A 22,040-nucleotide genomic window follows, 5' to 3' on the forward strand; every position below is an offset into this window, starting at 1 on the left:
CACAGTAAGACAGAAGGCTCTGGGTAATTTATTTGCTTACTTGTGAAAATGTTTGTAAAAGGTTTGGTTGAAATCACTGGGGAATGTTGTTCTGTGAATTGCATGTTTTCACTCTGGGAGCCCCAAGAGCCACAAGTGATTAAGAGCTGTTTGTAATCTCTCTTCCCTGTCTCAAACAACTTGCAGCAAATAAAAAAATTGTAGAATGTGAATGTATTTAGAAATTTCTTTATTGGAGGTTATTTCATTATCAAGGTACAGTTTTCCTTTGGGATCAGACCATTTTGAGAAATGAGGTCTATGAAAATATTTTTTCAAATTTTTCGGGGAGACAGGGTCCCCCTGTAGCCCTAGGTGTCTTGGAACTCATTATGTAGACCCAGACTGACCTTGATATCACAGAGATAAACCTGACTCTGCCTCCCAAGCACTGGGATTAAAGGTGTGCACCACCTTGCCCTCATTATGTAACCCAAAATGGCTTCTAACTCTCAATCCTCCTGCCTTAGCCTCCAGTGCTGGATTACAGGTGTGCACCACCATGCCCAACCCTACACATTTTTGTTACTACTTGTTAAAACCTTACTATTTGTATACACCTACAACATTAAGAAATATAATCATCTTACAGATGACAAAGTGATGCCAAGAGGTTAAATAACTTTCCCAGATTCCCTCAGACAGTGACTATAAGAGTTCGTTATAAACACCAGGTCTGACGTCAGTCTTTGCTCTTACTCATCATGGAGTTTTATGGCGGGGAGTCAGGTAGGGAGAATAGAGCCCTTCAGTTCCCCTTTTGCCTTCAACACCAAACTTGAGGTTCTGGGAGTCCAGTAGTACATGATTGTGTCCAGGACGACACACACACATGTAGACACATGTGTATATGTGGATGTTCATTCCTTTATGTCTCTTATTTCTTCCCACACTCTACCCTCATAAAACCTCACTGCCTCACATCCTACCTCTGTTCATGTTGATGCCCACCCAGTCCTCTTCTCTTCTATCAGCCCACAGGCATTAGCTACAGACGAATGCACAGTGGGATCTTGTTCTACCTTTGCATGTTAGTCTGTTTTACTTTATAATTCAAAAAAGTTTTGGATTTATTTATTTTTATTTCATGCGTATGAGTGTTTTGCCTGCATGATATAAGTGTACCCATATCGTGCAATGCCTGTGGAGGCCAGAAAAGGGTCTCAGATATCGTGGAACTGTAGTTATAGACAGTTGTTAGCTCCCATGTGAATGCTGGGGACCAAACCTATGTCCTCTGCAAGAGCAGTCAGTGTTCTTAAACTCTGAGCCATCTCTTAAGCCCAATTTTTTGAAAATCAAGAAAATTTTTTTTCTTTAAAAAATTTTATGCCAGGTGTAGTGGAACATGCCTTTAATCCCAGCATTTGTAATGCTGAAGCAGGTGGATCTCTGAGTTCAAGGTCTACATAGTGAGTTTCACGCCAGACTGAACTACATAGTGAGGCCCTGTCTCAAAAAAAAAAAAAAGAATTGTTATTGTTATTATTAGTGTGTGGTGTGTGTGTGGGGGGTGGTTTGTGCATGCCACAGCATGTGTGTGGAAGTCCAATGACAACTTTGTGGAGTTAGTTCTCTCCTACCTTTAGGTGGGTTCTGGTGATCAAACTCAGGTGTCCAGGTTTGCTCAGTAAGCGCCTTTATCCACTGAATCATCTCACCAGCCCATAACCTGTTGTTTATCATGAAACTATATGATTTTTGGATGTTCCACAGCTGATGAATCTCGTGCTGGATCCTGCTAACTCTGTGACTCTAGTGTTCATTCTTAAGCCATTGAGGTTGATACTTTTTCCTTGTAGACTAAGTATTTGCACTGTAATAGACATTTGGTTCACAGACCGGGCCTATGGGCTGGTTCCCTACATGACTCAGAGGGGGACAACATGGAGTCACATCCCTGAGACACTCAACTCATGACACTACATCCTACAAACAATGGCAGAGTCTTTGCATCAGCTATAGTGACTTCACACAGGCTAGGGCAGAAAGTGAAAAATGCTAACGGAAGGACATCCTTGTCAACCATTTGAGGTGCACAGAGAGGCCCACTTATGCTCAAGAAACTTGACTTGCATATCTGTTTGTCTGTTCCTCCATGTGATGGTGATTATCAGCTAAGGTAGGAGGTTCCGTGGGCACCTCCACAGGGGCTCATGGCTCTTGAGTGCCCAAAGAACCGAACAGTGGCACATAGTTGCAGCAGAAGCTGGGCTGGTTTATGAAGAAAACATACATTTCTGGGCTGGGGAGATATGATAGCTCAGTTGGTAAAGTGCTTACTATGCATGCATGAGGACCTGAATTAGACCCCTACACCCCACAGAAAAAAAAGTCAGGTGTGGTGACCTCTGCTTCAATCCCAGTTCTGGGGAGTTGGAGACAGTGGATCCCTCGGGCTCATTGACCAGCCAGCTTAGCTGAATTGGTGAGTTCCAGGTTCAGTGAGGGACCCTGTCTCAAAAAGCAAGGTGGCTGACTCCTGAGAAGCAACACTTGAGGTTCACCTCTGGCCTCCACATGCATGTGAACAAGTACATGCACACATGCATACATATGAACACACACAAATGTACACACACACACACACACACACACATCACCACTACCACCACCATCAGAAACATTTCTTAGGGAGGAAGTGTGCTGGAGCAAAGGGAATTCATCAGTTCCTTAGTCCACTGCATGAAAGAGTTGGGTCTTTTATAGTACCTTAACCCGGTTTTCTGGCTCACTTCTGTAATGCAGTCATGCAGGCTTTTCCACGCATGTTCTGTTACATGTAGCTCTGCTGCTGTCGTGTGCCTTACCTGTCTCATTGGCACCTTGAAACTTCAACCAGGGTGTGTGTTTTAGAATTATAAGGAGCCGCTGAGCTGCTGAGCGTAGTGGTGCACACCTTTACTCCCATCACTGGTGCGGGGGGTGGGGGGGGTGGGGGGTGTCGCACAACATGACAGAGGCAGGCATATCTCTGGAAGATTGAGGCCAGCCTGGTCTACAAAGTGAGTTCCAGGGCAGCTGAAGCTACAGGGAGACTCTGTCTCAAAAAGACCGAAAAAAAAAAAAAAGAAAAAGAATTACTAGGAGCCATAGACTTCTAAACAAGTTCTAGTTGACCTTGGCTGGGGTTGGGAGATAAGGGGAGTGGGGATTGCGAAGACAGTGGGGAGTGAGGGGGGCTCTCAGCCTTCCTTCCTCTTTGCCAACTTGTTTTGCTCATAGGGTTGTACCTCACTGATCACCCTGTTCCCCTGCCTCAGTGCTGGGGACAGAGTTGCGATAGGGAGCTCTGGAAAGAAAAGAAATCCATCCCACCAGCAGATTGTGGGAAAAACTGATAGTGGGAAGCATACTTGGTACTTACTGTTGTTTTAGATAGATATTCAAATTGTTGAAAATCCTGTCGGCTGTCTTTTGGACATGTAAACTTTTAATTCTTTGCCTTATGAAAAGAACCTATGAATTAAAAGTTTGATAAGGAGAAGAAGCTTTCATTCTTGCTTGTCTAAAAATTCGCCGACACTCCAAATACTCAGGCCTTGTTTCCTTCAACTCCAGCTTCTGTCCAGAGTCGGAAACAGCAAGAACAGATAACTTGTCACCACTACCTGCATACCTGTTCTGAGTTAAGTACTACTTGAGAGGAGGGGAAAATAGTCTAAAGTTTTATTATTTTGATTTTGATTGCAAACTCTTTCTCATTACTGCCCTAGTTCTGGGTATGATAAAATATTTTTGTATCCTAGTACGTTTTCTGTTGCTATAACAAAATAAAGTCTGGATAGTTTTTAAGGAAAAGAGGTTTGTTTAACTCATAGTTTTAGAGGCTAGACGTCTGCAGCTGGATGGCCCTAATGAGTCTGTCTCTAATAAGGATCTTTTGGCTGCATTACCATGTGATGGTGGAGAGCACAATGGCGAGCAGGGGAGGTTCAGGAAAGGTACTGTGACTTTTTTAATGCATTAATATAGTTTTTTAAATCTTTAGAAAATTATTTATTTATTTTAATTTTATGTGTATGAGTGTTATGCCTGCGTGTGTGTATGTGCACCTGTGTCATGCAGTATCCCAGATAGACAAGGAGCATCAGATCCTTCGGAACTAGAGTTATAAATGGTTGTTAGCCACCATATGGGTCCTGGGATTCAAAACCAGGACTTCTGCAAGAACAGCCAGTGCTCTTAACCACTGAACCATCTCTCCAGCCTCTCAATGCATTGTTTTGTTTTTTAAAAAAATATTTTTATTGATTCTTTGAGAATTTTATACAATATATTTTGGTCGTATTCAGATCCCCTTCCCTGTCTCCACCCCCACCTCTCTACCCCATCAACTTCATGTCCTTTATTTTTTCAGGTCTTTTGAGTCTTATTTGTGAGTGTAGGTCCATCTCGTGGAGTCTGGTCAACATACCCGGTGTTACCCCTTTAAAGAAAACATTTTCCCTCTCCCAGGAGATATCAAGTGCTCTGGAGTCAGAAGAACTCAGATTTCTCCAACACATTGGCTTTTTATTTTTCATTTCTTAGTTTATCATCCTACCTTGGGCTGCTCAGCTATTGGCCACTCCCCTGGAACAAGAAATACACACACACACACATACACACACACACACACACACACACACACATGCACACGCACGCACGCAAACTCTTATTTTTATTTTTTCCCACAATACTAGAGACCAAACCTAGGACCACACACATGCTAGGCCAGTGCTCTACCACTGAGCTACGTCCTCAGCCCCGAAATTGACCTTTGAGCGATGTGGGGAAGTGGGTTTGTATTGGCTTGTGGGAGTCAATTGTTAAATTTTCAGGACTCTTTTGAGCTGGTTGTTGTTGGTTGATAACTCAGTTGGCCCCAGTGGAGCATTTACATAAAAGAATCAGCAAGTGTGACGGAAAGCTCTGTTTCTTTTGAGAGTTATTACAGTTCACCAGCACATCACAGACTTGATTTGTCATTACATGAACTCCCTGTAAAAGTCCTCTTCATTTGTTGAGTGTTTATTATGGTTTTAATTTATTTTCATTATTTATTTTTTGTAGTGCTAGAGATTCAGTCTGGGCCTTGCACACACCAGGTACGCACTCTACCACTGAGCTACATCCTCAGCCTTTAGTTTCTGGAGACAGGGTCTCATATATGGCCCTGGTTGGCAGGGAACTTGCTATCCGCTTGCTTACGCTTCCCCAGGGCTGATATGACACTATATACCATGATGGCTTACCTGTATTTTTAATGCTTTGCTACTTGGGGCCTTGCTGGAGAGATTGCCTCTCCTGGGGACAGTTAAATCATAGAGATGGATAACCAATTAGCCTGTGTGTGTATGTCTTGTGTATATATATAAGCCAACCACTTCAGAGCCTGTGCCTCAACCATCTCCTTTATTTGCCCTCGTACTCTCTGGTTGGTCACTACGTACATGCCTTAATCACCTACGGGCCAAGTCCTGGGCATCTTCAGACAGCTCCATGCCCCCAAACCCACTGAAATTCCCTCAAGTAGCCCATCCTAAGCCTGCTCACCTTGCCTCACTACTTCTTCCCACAGAAATGACAAGAGTTTACCCAGCTTTTCCCTTGCTCCTTCTGCATTACCACCAACCCGATGCCCTCCAATGCCTTTCAATTTAGTGACGCTCTTGAAGTGACTACTGTAGCCATAGCTACAGTAGGTTTTAACTAAGTGGAGCGTTCCTATCTCGCCTTCTCAGTGGTTTCAGCTCTGTAGTTGCTACAGTGCTCTTCAGTGTCGTTCTCACTGCTGTGAGCAAATACCTGACAAAAGGAATACGAGGAAGGAAAAAAGGGAAGGGTTCATTTAGAACTACAGTCCACTGTAGTCAGGAAGACATGTCAGTGGGAGCATGAGTCTGGTCACATCTAGACTGCAGTTAGGAAGCAGAGAGATGAATGCTGGTGCTCAGCATTCTCCTTTGCTTCTTGGTGTTCTGTCTGGGACCCTAGCCCATGGGATGGAGCCGCCCACATTCAGGATGGGGCCTCTTGTTCTCAGTTAAAACTCTCTGGAAACACTCTCACAGTCTCCTAGGTGATTCTTTTACCCTCTAAGTGATTCTTTTTTTTTTTTTTTCATTTTTTGTTTATTTTTTTTTATGTGTATGAGTGTATTGCCTGCTTATGTTGGATCCCTTGGAAATGGGTGCTGGGAATTGAACCTGGGTCCTCTACAAGAGCAGTCACTGCTCTTAATGGCTGAGGCCATCTCTCCAGCCCTTCAAAGTGATTCTTAATTCAGTCAAGTTGACAGTGAGGTTTGGCCATCACAGGCTCTAAGCAAAGACTGGGAAAATAGCCTGGCCTTTTTATTTTCATACGCCCTCTTAAAAGATTCTGCCCCTGGTAGCAACCCTGGATGCATCTCTGTCCTGCTCAGATTCCTTTGGGTTTAATCTTGCTCTGTCCGACAATGTTCTCTACCACTTTTTGTTTCTTTGCAGTGTGTCACATCACAAGGTAGCACCTGATTCTGCTTCTTTGGGGCAGCATTCTGGCTTCGATGAACGGAGGGAGGAGCCAGGACAGTGCAATCTCTTCTTCTTGGCTCTATTCTTTTTTTTTTTTTTTTTTAAATTGTTTTTAGGACTCACCTTTAATCCAAGTACTCAGGAGCCAGAGGCAGGCTCTGTGAGTTCAAGGCCAGCCTGGTCTCCATAGCAAGTACAGGTCAGGTGTGGCTACAGGGAGACCCTGTATTATGGAAAAATCAGTGGAAGTCAGGTGAGGAATGGAAGTTTAAATTGATGCTAGTAGGACTGACCCCACGAATAAAAGGAGTCAGACCCCTTTGTTCAAGTTTTGGAGGGTTTTTATACTTATGTGAGGAATGCAAGCAAAATGTTCATGGCATATACATGGTAATTAAGTAAGATAACATAGAGCTGCAAAGGTAATAGAAATGCAAAAGCCTTAGGCAACAAAGATTTCTATACAGGAATATGATAGCTTTGGAAGACAAAGGCTCCTGTCCTGGATAACCACACCACAGAGGACAGGGGAAGATTCCTGTTCACTTCCCCATTCCAGAGTTCTTGATTACCATCACACTGCAAAAGCTTTTAGCATCTAATAAGCTCTATTTCCATAATACCTGTTTTAAAAATATGGGAAAATGTTTTATTTATTATTTTTATGTGTCTGAGTGTATTGCAGCATGTGTGCACCTGTGTCATGCAATGCCCACAGAAGTCAGAAGAGGGCGTCGGAATCCCCTGAAACTGGAGTTACAGACAATTGTTAGCTGCCATGTGGCTGTTGGGAATCGAACCCTGGTCCTCCACAGGAGCAGCCAGTGCTCTTAGCCACTGAGCCATCTCTCCAGCCCTTTGACTCCATTCCTTATGAGCTACTTCTGTCAGGTGTGCCTTGAGTGTCTGGCTTGGTTTTTGTTTTTTTCCCCTTAAACCTGGAGCAGGGGCCCTCTGGAGTGATTATGGCTTAATAGCAGGAAGATCCTGCCTCCTACTGTCTGTATCCCCCTGGTTCTGAGTCATGAACTTGGCCTCCTTTGGTTCTTTTCCTGGACTTCTGGAAAGTCAGGCTTTCCCTTTAGCAATGTGAATATTTCCCATTGCAAAGGCTGTTTGTTTGTCTTTCTAAGAGTTTTACTGAGCTGCCCATTTCTGCTGTTGAAAGTAACCTTCCTGCTACCACATGGTTGTTTCTGTGCCTAGTCTTAGAGATGTTGAAAGTGGCTTGACAAAGGGGGGAATTCTTTTTCTTCTTTGGTACCTTCTTTCTTATATCTTTCCCCTTTCTTGGGATTCTACTATAGTATCTGTAGGAGAATGCACTTGCATTTCCTTTTGTTAATAGTGGTGGCCTCCTCTTAAAAGTCTAAGCTAATAATCATTGATTTAGGTGAAGTTTGGATAAGGGTGACCAGTCTACATTGGGCCACAGGGGTTGACTGATCCTCATCAGTGAAACTGGGCTGAGTATCCTAACTACATCAAGGTCCAATCACCTGCTCCCTGCAACAAAGGACTACTCACATCCAACTTTGTTGTTTCATTTAAATATACATTGCTGGAGGCAGAGGCAGGTGGATCTCTGTGAGTCCAAGGCCAGCCTGGTCTATATAGTGTGGTTAGTAGTTAGCAGTGGGTTCTAGGCTAGCTGGGGCTACAGGAGACCCTGTTTCAAAAAGACCAAAAAATAAATTTAAAAAAGCATATATTATTTGATCAGTACAACTAGTATTTTATATGCAAAATAAACCCTTGGGTTATATCAGCGGCACTTTACAGTAAGGGGAAGGCACCAGGACCCTGTGGGTATATTCTGATGAGGGATGGCATATGTTTATCACCTGGGTCACAGAGAATGCACTCACAGCTCCAGAATGAGAATGACAGAGTCGGTATTCAACCAGCTGCAGGAGTTTTGTGATTTTAACATAGACAAAAGCCATAGAAATGCACCACAATAAAATGGTCATCAGAACACACGTATTTATAAGGACTTTTATTTATGTTAAACACGTGATATAATGTGAAGGAAAACAGATGTAGTTATGTAGCACACATGGTAGTAAGAGTTATTTAAAACATGGCTTTAGGAGAATGACTCAAAGCTATTTGCATAATTAGATTGCCAGAGATAAACTTTAATATGCAGCAAATATCCAGTAACTTAGTAAAGAGATGAAACTAGACCCTGTCAGTTTTCAAAGAGTTCCCATGGGAAAATAGGAAAGGATATAAGGCAAATAATTCTATTATACACAGATATGCCTCTCAGTGGTAGATAAATATAAATTTGTTAAGTGTATTGGAAGGCGCTTGGGAAGAAGGTAAGCACTTAATACAATTACAAAGCATACAGTTCCTGGTCCAGAATAAAGCTTTCTTTTATACATAAATGGCTTTAAAAATATCTTGCTGAAAGCTTGGAGTCCTGAAGCCACAGGAAAACACTGCTATACAGTACTTTTTGTCATGTGATTGATCTTGCAGAACTTATCCTTTATTCTTATCCAGGTTTACCTTTCTATATTGTAATTTTTATTATATGCTATTTATTTTTAGTTTGCTAAAATTTGCATTATTTCTTCTCTTTTTTAAAGGCACAATACTGACAACTCTTATGTTAGAATTTTGATTCAAACACTGGTTAAAAAAAAATCCATGTAGAACTCCACTTGGGTTGTTGAAGCAGTCATGTGATCAGGGAAAATACCACCTCCTAACAGTAGAATTGGGCATTTAATAATTATAACTGAAAGTTTTCAGGGCTGTTGACATCTGAACAATCTCCTTTGGCTGCTGATCTCATTACAAAGTATTCAGTCATCCTAATGAACTTCATAAATGTGATCTTTGGCTTTTATTCTTAATGAAAATCTTAAAGGGATTTTATCTTATGTCAAAGTTTGACTTAGTGTAAGAAAATAAAACAAAGGCACAGATAATCCTATTATTCAATATGACCCTTTTGATCTTTGGCATGACGTTCTTTTTCCTTTTCTTTCACCTTGAACCTTTACTATTTTATACACGGCATACATGGTTTGTGGACTAGCCAGTGCTGAGATGAATGAGACCCTCACTACACAGGCAGAGTGAGTGGTAATGGCTTCACAAGGAGGAGAGACTATTGGAAAAACGATCAAGAAATCTCATAGAAAAACCTTGTCCATTTGTTAAAGAAGGAAAGAAACTCATTTCTGGGATAGTTTTCTGTTTGTTGCTCTTTAGCAAAACAGACCAAACAAGAAAAATATACAAGGAAAGAAAGTGAATGGACTTGAAAGGCAGGAAGAAAACCAAGCTTTTCAATGATCTGAGAGTTCTAATAAGAGAGTCACACCATTCATTTAGGATATTTTATTGTATCAATTTTTGTTAGAGAATCAGCTTTCTCTCTGTGATTTCTGTATAGTCTTTCTAGTGGAGAGGGAAGGAAAATATGTTTTATTTTAAATTTCTTGTCAAAATTGAAATAGTCACCCAATTCTCAAAGCATTTTGTTCTTTGACAAGGAGGCATAAGGAAAAGGGAAGAAACAGGCAGTGAAAGGTACTTCGGACTGATGGACATTTCCTGAAAATTTCTGTTATTACTATGTGATATTAAGACGATCCTAGGAAAATGTTTTAAGGGAATTTTTAATTGTCAGAGACTCCTATGTTAGGTTTTCACAAATGACCTGTCTATTGACCTTGAAAGTCATCCTGTGAGTTATTTCAGTGAGAACAATACCTTTAGTAACATCTCTATCTAGAAGCAAGATTCTTTTTATGTGTACCTGTGTGTTTGTATGTTAATAGTATTTGTGGTTTTCTGCCAAATTACATGTATCTGGGCTTTATGGTAATAAGTCCCTGGGTACTTGCATTCCATTCATTTGCAATGTGGTTAGTAGTGTGGCTGGTACAGTTAGTAGTGTGTTTAGTAATGTGGTGGGTGGTGTGGGTGGTGGTATGGGGGTGTGGTTGGTGAAAACTCTTGTATTCATTACTCTTATATTCTTCATTATTGCTGTCATAGATACAAAAAGAAAATAATTTCAAAAAATGGTCACATGGTTGTTTTCAAGATAATGCAGTTCTGAGAATTTCCAAGTTGTAAAACATCTTCATTATTGTGAATATTATTTTCCTTTTCTAGCAGATGACTGAATTGGTTTCCCAGTCAACATTAAATATGTATTTTCAAATTAACTTTCCAACTCTTAAAATCAAACTATGATCATATTTAATTCTGAGATTGCCACATTCACACTACTCATCCTGGAAATGGTTCGAATCCTGGCATGGATAAATATGAGGAAAGACTGTAGTTTTCACACACTTCTAATGTTGACTTGGAACTGCTACCCTGGAAAAGAATTCAAAGTGAGATGGCTAGACAGAACCCTTTCTCTGCTTACTTTTCCTATTTTAGGTGACATATTTAGTAAATAGATTAAAAAAATTATTACTTTTATGTATATGTGTGTATTGCCTGCATGTAGGTTAAGTGCACCTGTGTCATGCAATGCCTGTGGAGGACAGAAGAAGCTGTTGGATCCCCTGGAACTGGAGTTATGGACAGTTGCTGGCTGCCATGTGGGTGCTGGGATTCAAACCTGGGTCCTTTGCAAGAACAGCCAGTATTCTTAACCACTGAGCCATCTCTCCAGCCCCAGTAAATAAAGTTATGGACATGCTGGCTGCCATGTGGGTGCTGGGATTCAAACCTGGGTCCTTTGCAAGAACAGCCAGTATTCTTAACCACTGAGCCATCTCTCCAGCCCCAGTAAATAAATATTTTTAAATGATGAAAAAATACTAATAGGAGAGGGAGAAAGGGAAGAGATACTGAGATAGTTTCATATTTAATATGCTACTTGATTTTAGACAGTACCTTCATTAGAAGTGGAATCTGGCATAAAAGCAGTCTGCTTGAAACACATTATGGTGGTGTGTCATAATTACTATATTCATTCAGCCAGGAGGCTCTTAACTACTAAAAGTAACTGAAGTCACTTGAGAATAGTTGCTCTAATAGTCTTCAGAAGTTGAGCCCAATGCTAAGTAGGAAGAAGTCCCTGCACTGTTTAAAGCTGCTCAATTGATGTTAATTCCCAGACAAATTATGAGGTAGCCAAAGATGGAGCTTAGCATCTGCCAGGAGTTCAAATTAAAGGGTGACAATAATCTATTGCCACTTACTCTAATAAACTTCTGGGATGGAAAGTACTTTCTGTTTATGTAAGTTCTGTAAGGGAGCCTTTGAGATGGAGGCAGAATTTGCTAAGCTCCCCAGAAGGATATTATAATCTATTTTATCCCTTGAAAGGGCCAAGCTGCTTTAAAAGAAGGGAGGCAATTATAAGACACTTGTCACCTCTCTCCCAGGACCAGTGTAGCATCCCTTTCTCAATCAAGAGACGGCTGGCACTCACAGACATCACCCTAGCATGGCCCAACATGAAGTTTGCCTTCCAAATACGTCCATTCCAGCGGGATGGATAGGTTGGCCAGGAAGTGGCTAAACTGAGAAGCACTCTAGGCAGCACTTGAGGGTGAGGCTTCTAGAGCATTCTTTTTCTCCTGACTTCATTTTTGTATGAAATATGTTTACTAGGTTTTTAGAAAATTGGCCATTGCTCTACTGAAGCTTTTCCCTTCCAAACAAAATTTCTGACATTTGGTAAAAACGTATTTCTGAAGACAGGCAATGCTAAGGAAGCTTTTACTAAGTGAATAAGCAGAGTGAAAATCCACAGATGAGATCCCTAGGGGACCTCCTGGCGCTGGCTCACTGAATTGGGTGGGGTGGGGGGTATCAGACAGTGGTGCTTTCTTCGTGGATCAAAAAGCATGACAGGTGGCACATGCCAAGGTCATTTCCAGAGTGACATGCACCGAGATTCCCACCACATAGACCAGAAGCTGATCAGAAATCCAATACAATTCCCTTTGGCTGATTTAAATTCTGGATGTTAACATGGGGTTGTATTACTTACTCTAAGGGCTAATCTCATTTGCCATTTCTCAAACATGTCCTTTTATTTTAGAAAGCATGAGGCACTCTGCTATACATATTATATCAATAAACACCGCTTTCACCCTTCACTGTCGGTAAAGATGTTTCTCATTATCATTTACGGGTTCAATACTGCAAATATCTAGGCTCAGTTCTTAGAGAACATTGTCCTGAGGGAATCTAACTCTTGGCATTTCTTTGTCGTATAGTCTCTAAGCCTCTTGTTCCTCACAAAGGCTGAGCACCACTGAAGCAGACTACCAGGCAAGAGCTCAATGTTACTATACACCAAACAGAGCAGTCTCTCTTAAAAATCATTTCCAGAATTAACATATTCTTTGGTTTAATTTAAAATTAAATAAGCAAACAAGACAAAGGTCTGAGGAGAAGGAGTAGCAATTAAAACCCAAATGAGGAGGTTCCCTTCCTTCTTTTTTCTTTCTACACTTGCTCAACAAAGAGGTGATTTGTGGTGCTGAGCTAGCCCAGGTCATGGTTTCGAGCTGTCTCCACCTATTAGAAAACTTGTCATAATAAACTGTGTGTTCCTCCCCTTCCAAACTACCAATACAAACTTTTCTAGTAAGAATGAGTTATACAATGAATAAACAATGTGACAATTGCACCTTCAAAGTTCACACTAAAGTAATGATAGAGTAACAATAGACTTCTCTCAAATACCCAGAGAGTCTGTTAGCACCTTTGAGTAGATTTCTCTCCATCAATGCCTAGAAAAAGAACTTCCTTCTCTGCCAGACCGCCAAGGCTCTGTGCACTTTCAAGTACATCCTTGATGCCTTCTGGGCAGCAGGAAACATGTGGTCTGACACCATTTAAATCAAAGTCCTTCAGCAAAGTCAGGGGCTCCAAGCAGTTTCTTCACAGAAGTCCCCAGTTCTCTGCCATTGGTCCCAAACATTTGGGGTTTTAGTGTATCTTTTCTGAGGCACATAGGAGACGATCATCACACCTCCGAGCTGTCGCTGTGGTGGCTCTGAGGGGGCATCATGGGCTCACTGCTACCCGAGTCCTTTGGAGCATCCTTGTCCCCCAGACTCTTCTTGCTCCTGCACAGCACTGCTGCAACCACAGCCAGGCAGATGGCAAGTAATCCCACCACGATGCCTCCCAGGACAGTGACCAGGCTGACCTCAGGGGTGGAACTACCGAGCTCCCAGGGCAGGATGCCATCAGAAGGAACTCCGCCGTGGGGGACCTGCCTCTTGTCATGACGGTCCAGGGCGATATGCTGGATGTTGGTTCCCCGATTGTTTTCAGCACCAATTTCCTCTGCCAGTGGGGGTGTACTCCTGATGTTCCTTTTCTTCCAGCTTTTGGCAGCTGCCTGGGCCTGTCCCTGACCCACCAGTGAGTGGTACTGGTACTCCACACTCCTTTTGCCAATACCTCGATGGGTGTTGTCTTTTGATCTCACTGTATAGATTGTGTGTATGTACCATTCTCGGCCCAGAGCAACCTAGAAAACACAACCCTATTTGTTAGGAAATTAAATTCTATATAAACCTAACTCAAGACTATTTTCAAGAGAAATTAATGTCAGAGGTCATGACACATAGCCATTTAATCTGTGAACTCATTTACAACGCATTCTTTAGTGTACAGTAAGTGCCAAGCTTTGAGTAAGTACTCTGACTTGGTAATGTTTGGTGCAACTCTCCCACTTTTTTGTAGCTTTAGGGGGACCAATCTCAGGGTCTTGTGCATGCTAGGCAATTGCTGCATCACTGCCTTTGTCCTCAGCCCCTGTGCCACTCTGAGGTAACTAACCATGTGCTTGTGTTTGCAGTCACAGGATGGGAACGTGGAAAAAAAAAACAAAAAAAAAAAAACTGTTGATGTCTCAGTCAACAAGAACACAGTTCAGAGTTCAAAGCCAGCCTGGTCTATATAGCGAGTTCCAGGCCAGCTGGGGCTACAGGGAGACCCTGTCTCAAAAAGACTAAAAAACAAAACAAAACAAAACAAAAAACAACATAGCCCAATGCCTTCGCTCAATCTCATCTAGTTAGTGGCAGGGGCATGTTTTGAGCTCAGACCTTCTGAACTCTTTGAATATATCTTGTTACCTATTTACATGTAAAACCAGGGGAAGGTCAATTTTTAAGCCCCCCACCCCCCAGACTCCTTCTTTAGGTTGAGTAGGAACAGCACATTTTTCCTTCTTGCCACGTGTATTTTTGATGTCAGAGGAAGATGTATTAGGATTTTGGGAAAGATGGTATTTTGGGAAAGATGGTATATAAAATGTTCACACAGAAGCATGTTCTCAGAATGCTTCCCAGAATTACCAAAGGATGAACATAGATTTAACAGCCCACTAATGAATAAGTAAGTATTGTAGAATAATAAGAATTCTGACATTGTCTTAATCTTTGAGCTTGCTGGTAATAGGGAAGTCTTAGTTATAAGAATGTTGAAAATGGGAAAAATTAAAACTTAAAAGCTATAAAAAAATCCTGTTTGCATAATTTTCAGTACATATACTAAAAAACATACCTGTTCCTCCAAGGTGTCATGATGTGCACACATTTCTAAATGTGCCCCACCTGTCCATTCAGTGTTGCTATGACTACCTACAACCCTCTACATCTTTTGTCCCTGAGTCAGGAATTTTGGTCTTGGTCTGTGGAATCTTCAGTAGTGGAGAGTTTATATCTTGTGCACAGATGCTTTTCTGAGCTTATCTGATCCTAAGATCATATAGCTGAACCTTTCAGTTCATATAAGATCTCCTAAAAAGATGGGCCATGAAAAGTCCACAGGAAGGAAGTTTGGAATAATAAAAGTAAATTAACCAACTACCAGAAATAGATTATATTCTAGGATGAATAAGAGTATCCATTACACAGTCTTAAATTAACACATTAGTAAGAACAATAATAGCTAGAATTTACAGAGCACACTACCTTATTAAGCCTTCCCACTCTTTCTATGCATGATTATTTACGTCCGTTTATTTATGAGACATGGAGACAAAAGTAGCCTATAGTTATGTAGGTGCTGTAACTTGTCTGGACCTACCTGAAAGAGTGGTGTTGAGTCTACTTTAAATCCATCTGAGCCAGGCTGATTCACTAAGAGAATGGCTTCAGGGTCATCCACAGCCAATTTGGCATTAAACAGGACATCTCCGAAACTGGTGGCTTGTGTCTCTGGCTGAGATTTGTCCTTGAAGCAAGAATGAGAGCAGTGGTTGCTATAGACAATGCCAAATTTGCAAGGACAGAATGCTTTTCTGTTAATTTTGGGCAAGTACAAATGACTGTAAATGCCACTTTGTGATTTACCTAAAATTATGATATTCTAAAAAATAGATAAAAGGCTTAGCCTTGAAACTTGACCCTGTTCACTGGGTCAAAGCACTTACCACAATTTTAAACCTGTATAAGAGGGAAGGAGAATCAGCTAGGCAGCCGTATTCTGCATTCGCAGGGCTGTACTTGGGCACATAGCCATCATCCCCCGTGCACAGGAAGACCTTCTCAATGCTACAGTAAAAGGAGCCACCGAGGTTCTGGACGGGGTCTACCATGACACGCCCATAAATCACATCTCCTGAAAGAAGTGGAAATGAGATTTCTGTTATATGAGGGGATGCCACAGAATGCATATGATGATGACAGCACAGAGATTAGTTCCTTTGCTCCTTAACTTGCTGTAAAGTGCTGACATTCTTTCTGTGTCTGCTTCAGGATCTGGCTTACTCCCCAGGACTCAGATCTGGTCACTTTGTGGACAGAGCACAAGGAACTGAAGAATTATGGGGTCTCTGATTCCCAAGCACATGTGAGAGTGAGTGATCTCAAGGTCTGACCCAGAACTTGACATTTTATAACATCCCCTTGTGGTTAAAGTCCAGTTTACACAAATGAGTTGGTGAGATGAAGGCTAAAACAGTAGACTAGTGTTAAGAAAGTACCGATAAAGTTTAATTAAGTTTACTTGCTTTTGGCAGTGGGTGTAACAAAGTCCCTGCATCCCATCCCACATCTCACAGCTCTTGTTGAAGGTCCTGGGTGCACAGGTGCTGAGTATACACCATCAAACAAAGGAGGCACAGTCATCACCTCTGAGGTGTTTACAATCTCCCTGCAGTATTTTAGTTAAAGAAAATTGAAAAGAATAAAAAAAAAAATACCCCAGACTAGCTGCGAAAGTCACTTGGGTGACTGGGTAACAGAAAAGGAAGGTTACATTTCCCAGAATATTAAAAACCATTCAAGCCAGATGTGGAGGAGCATGCCTTGGATCCTAGCACTTTTGGGACTGAGGCAGGTGGATCTTTGTGACATTGAGGCCAGCCTGATCTACATAACAAGTTCCAGGCCAGTTGGGGCTACAGGGAGACCATACTTCAAACCAAACCAAACCAAACCAAACCAAAACAGTATTATCTACACAGTTTCAACACACATGCCAAAGTGGGAAAGACCAGGTCTGTCTTCAAAACTCATACATTTTCCCTTGAAAACTCCTATAAAACATCACAGACCTATAGGGCAAGCACACCATCACAGATGCACAGGTGGGTCATCATCTCATCTGGAAATTGTTACCTTTGGCAAAAGCAGTATCGCTCTCCTGTCCAAATCCCATGGATCCATCAGACAACCAGAGGCTCTTCTTAGACAGCAAGTACATGTGGGTGTTCAGGCTAAACTCAGCTGCCACTGGATCGCTGACCTACAAACCAAGGGGAAAACCTTTTTATGTATTGATGGTTTAGACATGCACAAGTACACACAGCCCTATTCACAGACACAGGCACTGCACACTGTCATGTGAATGCTGGGAACTGCACAGAAATTTTTCTGTCCTACAAAATTAGCTTAAGGAATTATCATTTTGTTTTGTTCTTGAGAAGACAAAACTTGTGTTAAATCATTTTTTTGTTTTGTTTTGTTTTTGAATGGACCAAGGGCACACTGCTTGAGTTCGGTTCTGCTGGTTTACTGGGGCACATAAAGTATTTGTAAATAACATGTTTAGCAGAAGGCCAACATTTAGTGTAAGTTCTTGGGCCAAAGTTGCTACTAGACTTTTAAAAATACCTACTGCCAATTATGTATTAAAAGGTAGACTCAACAACAGGATTCTTATACTCCTTGATAACTAAGAACAAGAAAAATCTCAGACCTTCAAGATAGCAAATTGCGTAAGTTCTTACAGGAACTTACGCTATAGATTTGATGTCCCGAACTAGCAAGAGATAAAAGACTATTCCTTTCTCCTTTACCCTCTTCCTTGGTTCCTTCCTGTCCAACTTCCTTTTCTCTTAGTATGCAAGAATTACAGTCACCCATGTGTGAAGAAACATGTACTGATCAAAGAAACCATGACTTTGAATGAGTAGGATTTTGTGACTTGAACCATAGTCCTCTGAGACACACCTGCTGGAATCGGATATCAAGGTCAAAGGTGACAGGCTCTCTGGGGTTGCAGGTAACTGGCAGGCGGTACTCCTGGTTGGATGGGGTGGTGCACGGCACCAGCTTTACAGTATAGGTGCCTGAGTAGTCACGGACCTTTGAGGAGGGAAAAAAAAAACAAACCAAAAACCATTTTCAATGTGAAATGTGCCCAGTGATGAGAAGGCAGCACGGAAAGGTCTCAGTCACTTACTGCAAAGTCAGACACAAAGCTCCATTGCTGGATCGGCTGGTTATAGGTTGGTTGACTCCTTATGAGGCGGAGGGAAAAGGTGAGGGCTGGATGGTCAGCTGACATGATCATTGAGCGGGTAAAGGAAGCTAGAAATATACCAAAAGTCATCAAGGTCTGGTGGTGAAATTAAAAAAGTGCACAATCGTGTAGTTTTCAAAGTAACATATCACCTGTTTTACAAGTCTGCTGGGTAGATGAGCTCATTTGAAGACACAAAAACTGGGCAGAGTGACTATATGACTCTCCCAAGATTACCTAGGAGGGTAGGTGACTTTGGACTCCTAATTTAGTGTCTTTCCTGCTCTATAATTCAATCAAAAAGTAATTGTGGCAATGACAGGAACACAGAGAGAGTGAGATGCCCAGTCCTAGGTGACATATCTACAGCTGAACCTTTACACCTAAGGTTGATGGAACATAGTAGAATGGGAGGCAGAGAGAAAACTAGTGCAGCCCTCAACTTTAACCAGTGAAGCTTCCTTATACAACGAAGCATGATATACACAGAAGGCCTCAGCTGGCCAGCTTTTAAAGACTAAGAGACTGCAGAGTACGTGTCCCTGGATAGGACTCCTATATTAAACCTCTCCCACTCAGGGACCATTGAGGAAGGGGGACAGCAGAAAAGTTGTTAAGAGTCAGGGTTGGTCCATGAACATAGGGAAGCAGAGGCTTTCAGGCCACTGGAAGCTTGCTCATGTGAACTTGTGGCAGTGGTGGCATCGAGAATAGGACCCATGCCCACTCAATCAGACAAGGGCCCAGAGTGGAGCTAGGGAAATGGGTGGTGGGCTAGTCCTAGTCTGGGAACAATTAGAGACTGATTACTACCGGATGATGGCAAGTAGGCCTAACTTACGATTTCTAGATATGCTGACTAGATGCCAGTGGATGAATTTGCACCCAAGGACATCTGGGTACAAATGCTAGATTGTATAGCACTTAACATGTATGGCAGAATACATGAGGTTGGATGGGGGTGGGGGTGGAGGGCATGAATGGAGAAGGGGACCTAAATTTGATTAAGAACTGTTGTATGAAATGTGCTCAATAAAAAAAAAAATTAAACAGGTAATTCTGCAGAAATCCAGTTGCTAAGGGTTACTTTCCAGGGAGTGAGTGCAGGACAACTGAGGTTGAGGTGAATGCTTAAATTGCACAGCAGAGGGCTGGAGAGATGGCTCAGCGGTTAAGAACACTGACTATTCTTGCAGAAGACCTGGGTTCAAATTCCAGCACCCACATGGCAGTTAACAACTGTCTGTAACTCCAGTTCCGGGGGATCTGATGGCCTCTTAACTGCATGACACCCGTGCGCTTACCTATATGCAGGCAATACACGTATACACACACACAAAAAAAACCTGTACAGCCTTGAGCGGAACCTAAAATACTCTGTTAGCATCCGCGCACCTGGCAAAGTCATCTCATGAATAGAATGCGATTTTAATTAGATTGCCTGCAATTGGGGCTAATCAAAGGTGGGGTTTATTAGGAAGGTGGACATTTGGAAGAGATTATAAAGACCAGGAAATCCTTGCTTTTCAGAATTGCTAATCGTAACAAAGGCATATGATTCTTCTTGGTCCCAAGTTTCTTGTAATTCAATCTGGTAAAAAATATAATAGATCCTCTTTTCTTCTTGACTATTCATCTCTATTTTCTCCTTTTTTAGAACTTGAACCCCAAGAAAAGGGCAGATGTGAAGATGGTAAGTGAATGTCTTTCCTTTTTCAATCTTGACGGTAGTTGGCACTGCAGTAAAACACACTTACCAATTTGCTAATATGGAAAGTCAAAGAAAAGAAAAAAGAAACAAGCTTGGGGCTAGAGAGATGGCTGAGCAGTTAAGAGCACTGGCTGCTCTTGCAGAGGACCCGGGTTCAGTTCCCAGCACCCACATAGTGGCTAACAGCCATCTGTAACTCTAGCTCCAGGGGATCCGATGCCCACTTCTGACCACCACTGGCATTGTGCAACACAGGCACTTACATACTTGCAGGCAATACACTCATACACATAAAATAAAATAAAAATAATTTAAAAAATAAAACAAACAAGCTGGAACCAGAGAGATGGCTCAGCAGTTAAGAGAACTGGCTGCTCTTGCAGAGGACCCAGGTTCTAGTCTCAGCACCCACATGGCGGCTAACAACTGTCTGTAACTCCAATTCCAGGGGAATTCAATGCCCTCTTCTGGCCTCCGTGGGAATTGTATGACACGAGTGCATTACATACATGTAGGCAATACAGTCATACACATAAAATAAAAATAATAAATAAAATATTAAAAACAAGCAATCATGGAATTTACTGATACCTTATTAATACTCAAAGTAGAGCCAATCAGAGGGAGAAAATTGCTTAGCCAATCTTTGTAAAGCAGAGTTAACATATCTGAAACATGAGTATGATAGCAAAGTACCACGTCTACTTCTGTTATAAAGTTCCTCACAGTAGCTAGCAAAAGCTATGAGCAGAAAAGTGCTGGCTAAATGAATCAACTGAAATACTGAAATGCAAAACAAATCACAGAAAAGGGCCATAAAGTATGTTATTTAAGGAAAATTCTCCTTAAAATATAGTCAATAAGGTTTTCTTTTACATGAATTGTGATGCATGTTCTCTAAAAGTTTGTGTAGGGATAATTTAGAATGATGATCAAGCTTCAAAGAGATAATTCTATCTTAAGAGAGATAATTCAAAACCATCCAGAAGAGTACTGAAATCTGTGTGGACACAGAAGCCTGACATGCTTGTTCCACGGGGAGTGGATGCTCACAGACAGCAGGGCTTACCAGGATGTGACAGCACAAACAGGCCATGGAACTGAGCCTCTGTCTTGAAGTTCACGGCCAAGCGTCCCTCGTCTCCAATTCCCATGCTGGTTGGATACAGAGAGCCTGCAGTGAGGATGTACAGATTCTTAACACAAGTAATTCTGATTTCTTTCGTCTTCAAACTTTCTATACAAAGGATATTAGCAGGAGAATTCTAAATAATAAGTGAGGCAGACATTTCTTTGTTTTCTAGGGAGAAAATATGTCTAAAAGAGCGAGGCACAATAAATTAATATGAGTCAGGTTACATAAATATATATTAATGATACAATTTCCTTTTACATGTTTAGTCTATGAAAACAAAGTTATAACTTGAGAGAAATAACAAATGGACTTGTCAAAATTGTAGAGATTTAGAAAAGTAAGTGGAAATAAATTTGAATTCTCCAGAGTATCTGCACATTTTTTTAGGCTTAAAGCAAACAGTGATGAGCCCTACCCCCAAATTAACAGTTTGACAATAATTAGTTCAAGATTTCAGAAGGAAATACAGACTCATCTATGGATGCTGAGACACACACAAAGGATGCTCATTAAGAGTCACTAAAGTCTGGGGCTGAAGAGATGGCTCAGCAGTTAAGAACGTTGGCTATTCTTGCAGAGGACCTGGGTGCAATTCCCAGCACCCACATGGCAGTTAACAATCATCAGTTACTCCAGTTTCAGGGGATCTGATGCAGGCATGTAATAAAATGTAATATATACACATGAAATAAAAATAAATGAATAAATAAATAGTCGCTGAAGTCTGTGGGCATGGTGGTGCTTGCCTGCAAGCTCAGCACTGAGGAACTAGAGGCAGGAATGAAGAGTTAGAGGCCAGCCTGGGCTTTGCAGTGAATTCCAGGCCACGGTGGGCTCTGTAGTGCATTGCAGGCCAGCTTGGGCTTCATAGTGAACTGCAGGGCTAGCCTAGTAAGGTCCATTTCACCCCTCCAAAAAAAAAAAAAAAAAAAAAAAAAAAAAAAAA

At 41.6% G+C, this 22,040-nt stretch overlaps 1 protein-coding gene across 1 annotated transcript in view; it reads right to left on the reverse strand.

Moving 5' to 3' along the window:
- Positions 1 to 13,509: 13,509 nt before the first annotated feature.
- Frem2 (FRAS1 related extracellular matrix 2) overlaps positions 13,510 to 22,040 on the reverse strand; it is a 171,125-nt gene continuing 162,594 nt past the window's right edge. The window contains exons 18-24 of the mRNA XM_008849363.1: positions 21,029 to 21,133; positions 18,189 to 18,316; positions 17,957 to 18,091; positions 17,123 to 17,249; positions 15,934 to 16,121; positions 15,588 to 15,734; positions 13,510 to 14,022 (exon numbers count right to left, since the gene is read on the reverse strand). Coding sequence (XP_008847585.1) covers positions 13,510 to 14,022; positions 15,588 to 15,734; positions 15,934 to 16,121; positions 17,123 to 17,249; positions 17,957 to 18,091; positions 18,189 to 18,316; positions 21,029 to 21,133 — 1,343 coding nt within the window. The remainder of the gene's footprint in view (positions 14,023 to 15,587; positions 15,735 to 15,933; positions 16,122 to 17,122; positions 17,250 to 17,956; positions 18,092 to 18,188; positions 18,317 to 21,028; positions 21,134 to 22,040) is intronic.

The sequence above is a fragment of the Nannospalax galili genome, unplaced genomic scaffold (genome assembly GCF_000622305.1).
Source record: "Nannospalax galili isolate Female #2095 unplaced genomic scaffold, S.galili_v1.0 scaffold264, whole genome shotgun sequence".
Taxonomy (NCBI): domain Eukaryota; kingdom Metazoa; phylum Chordata; class Mammalia; order Rodentia; family Spalacidae; genus Nannospalax; species Nannospalax galili.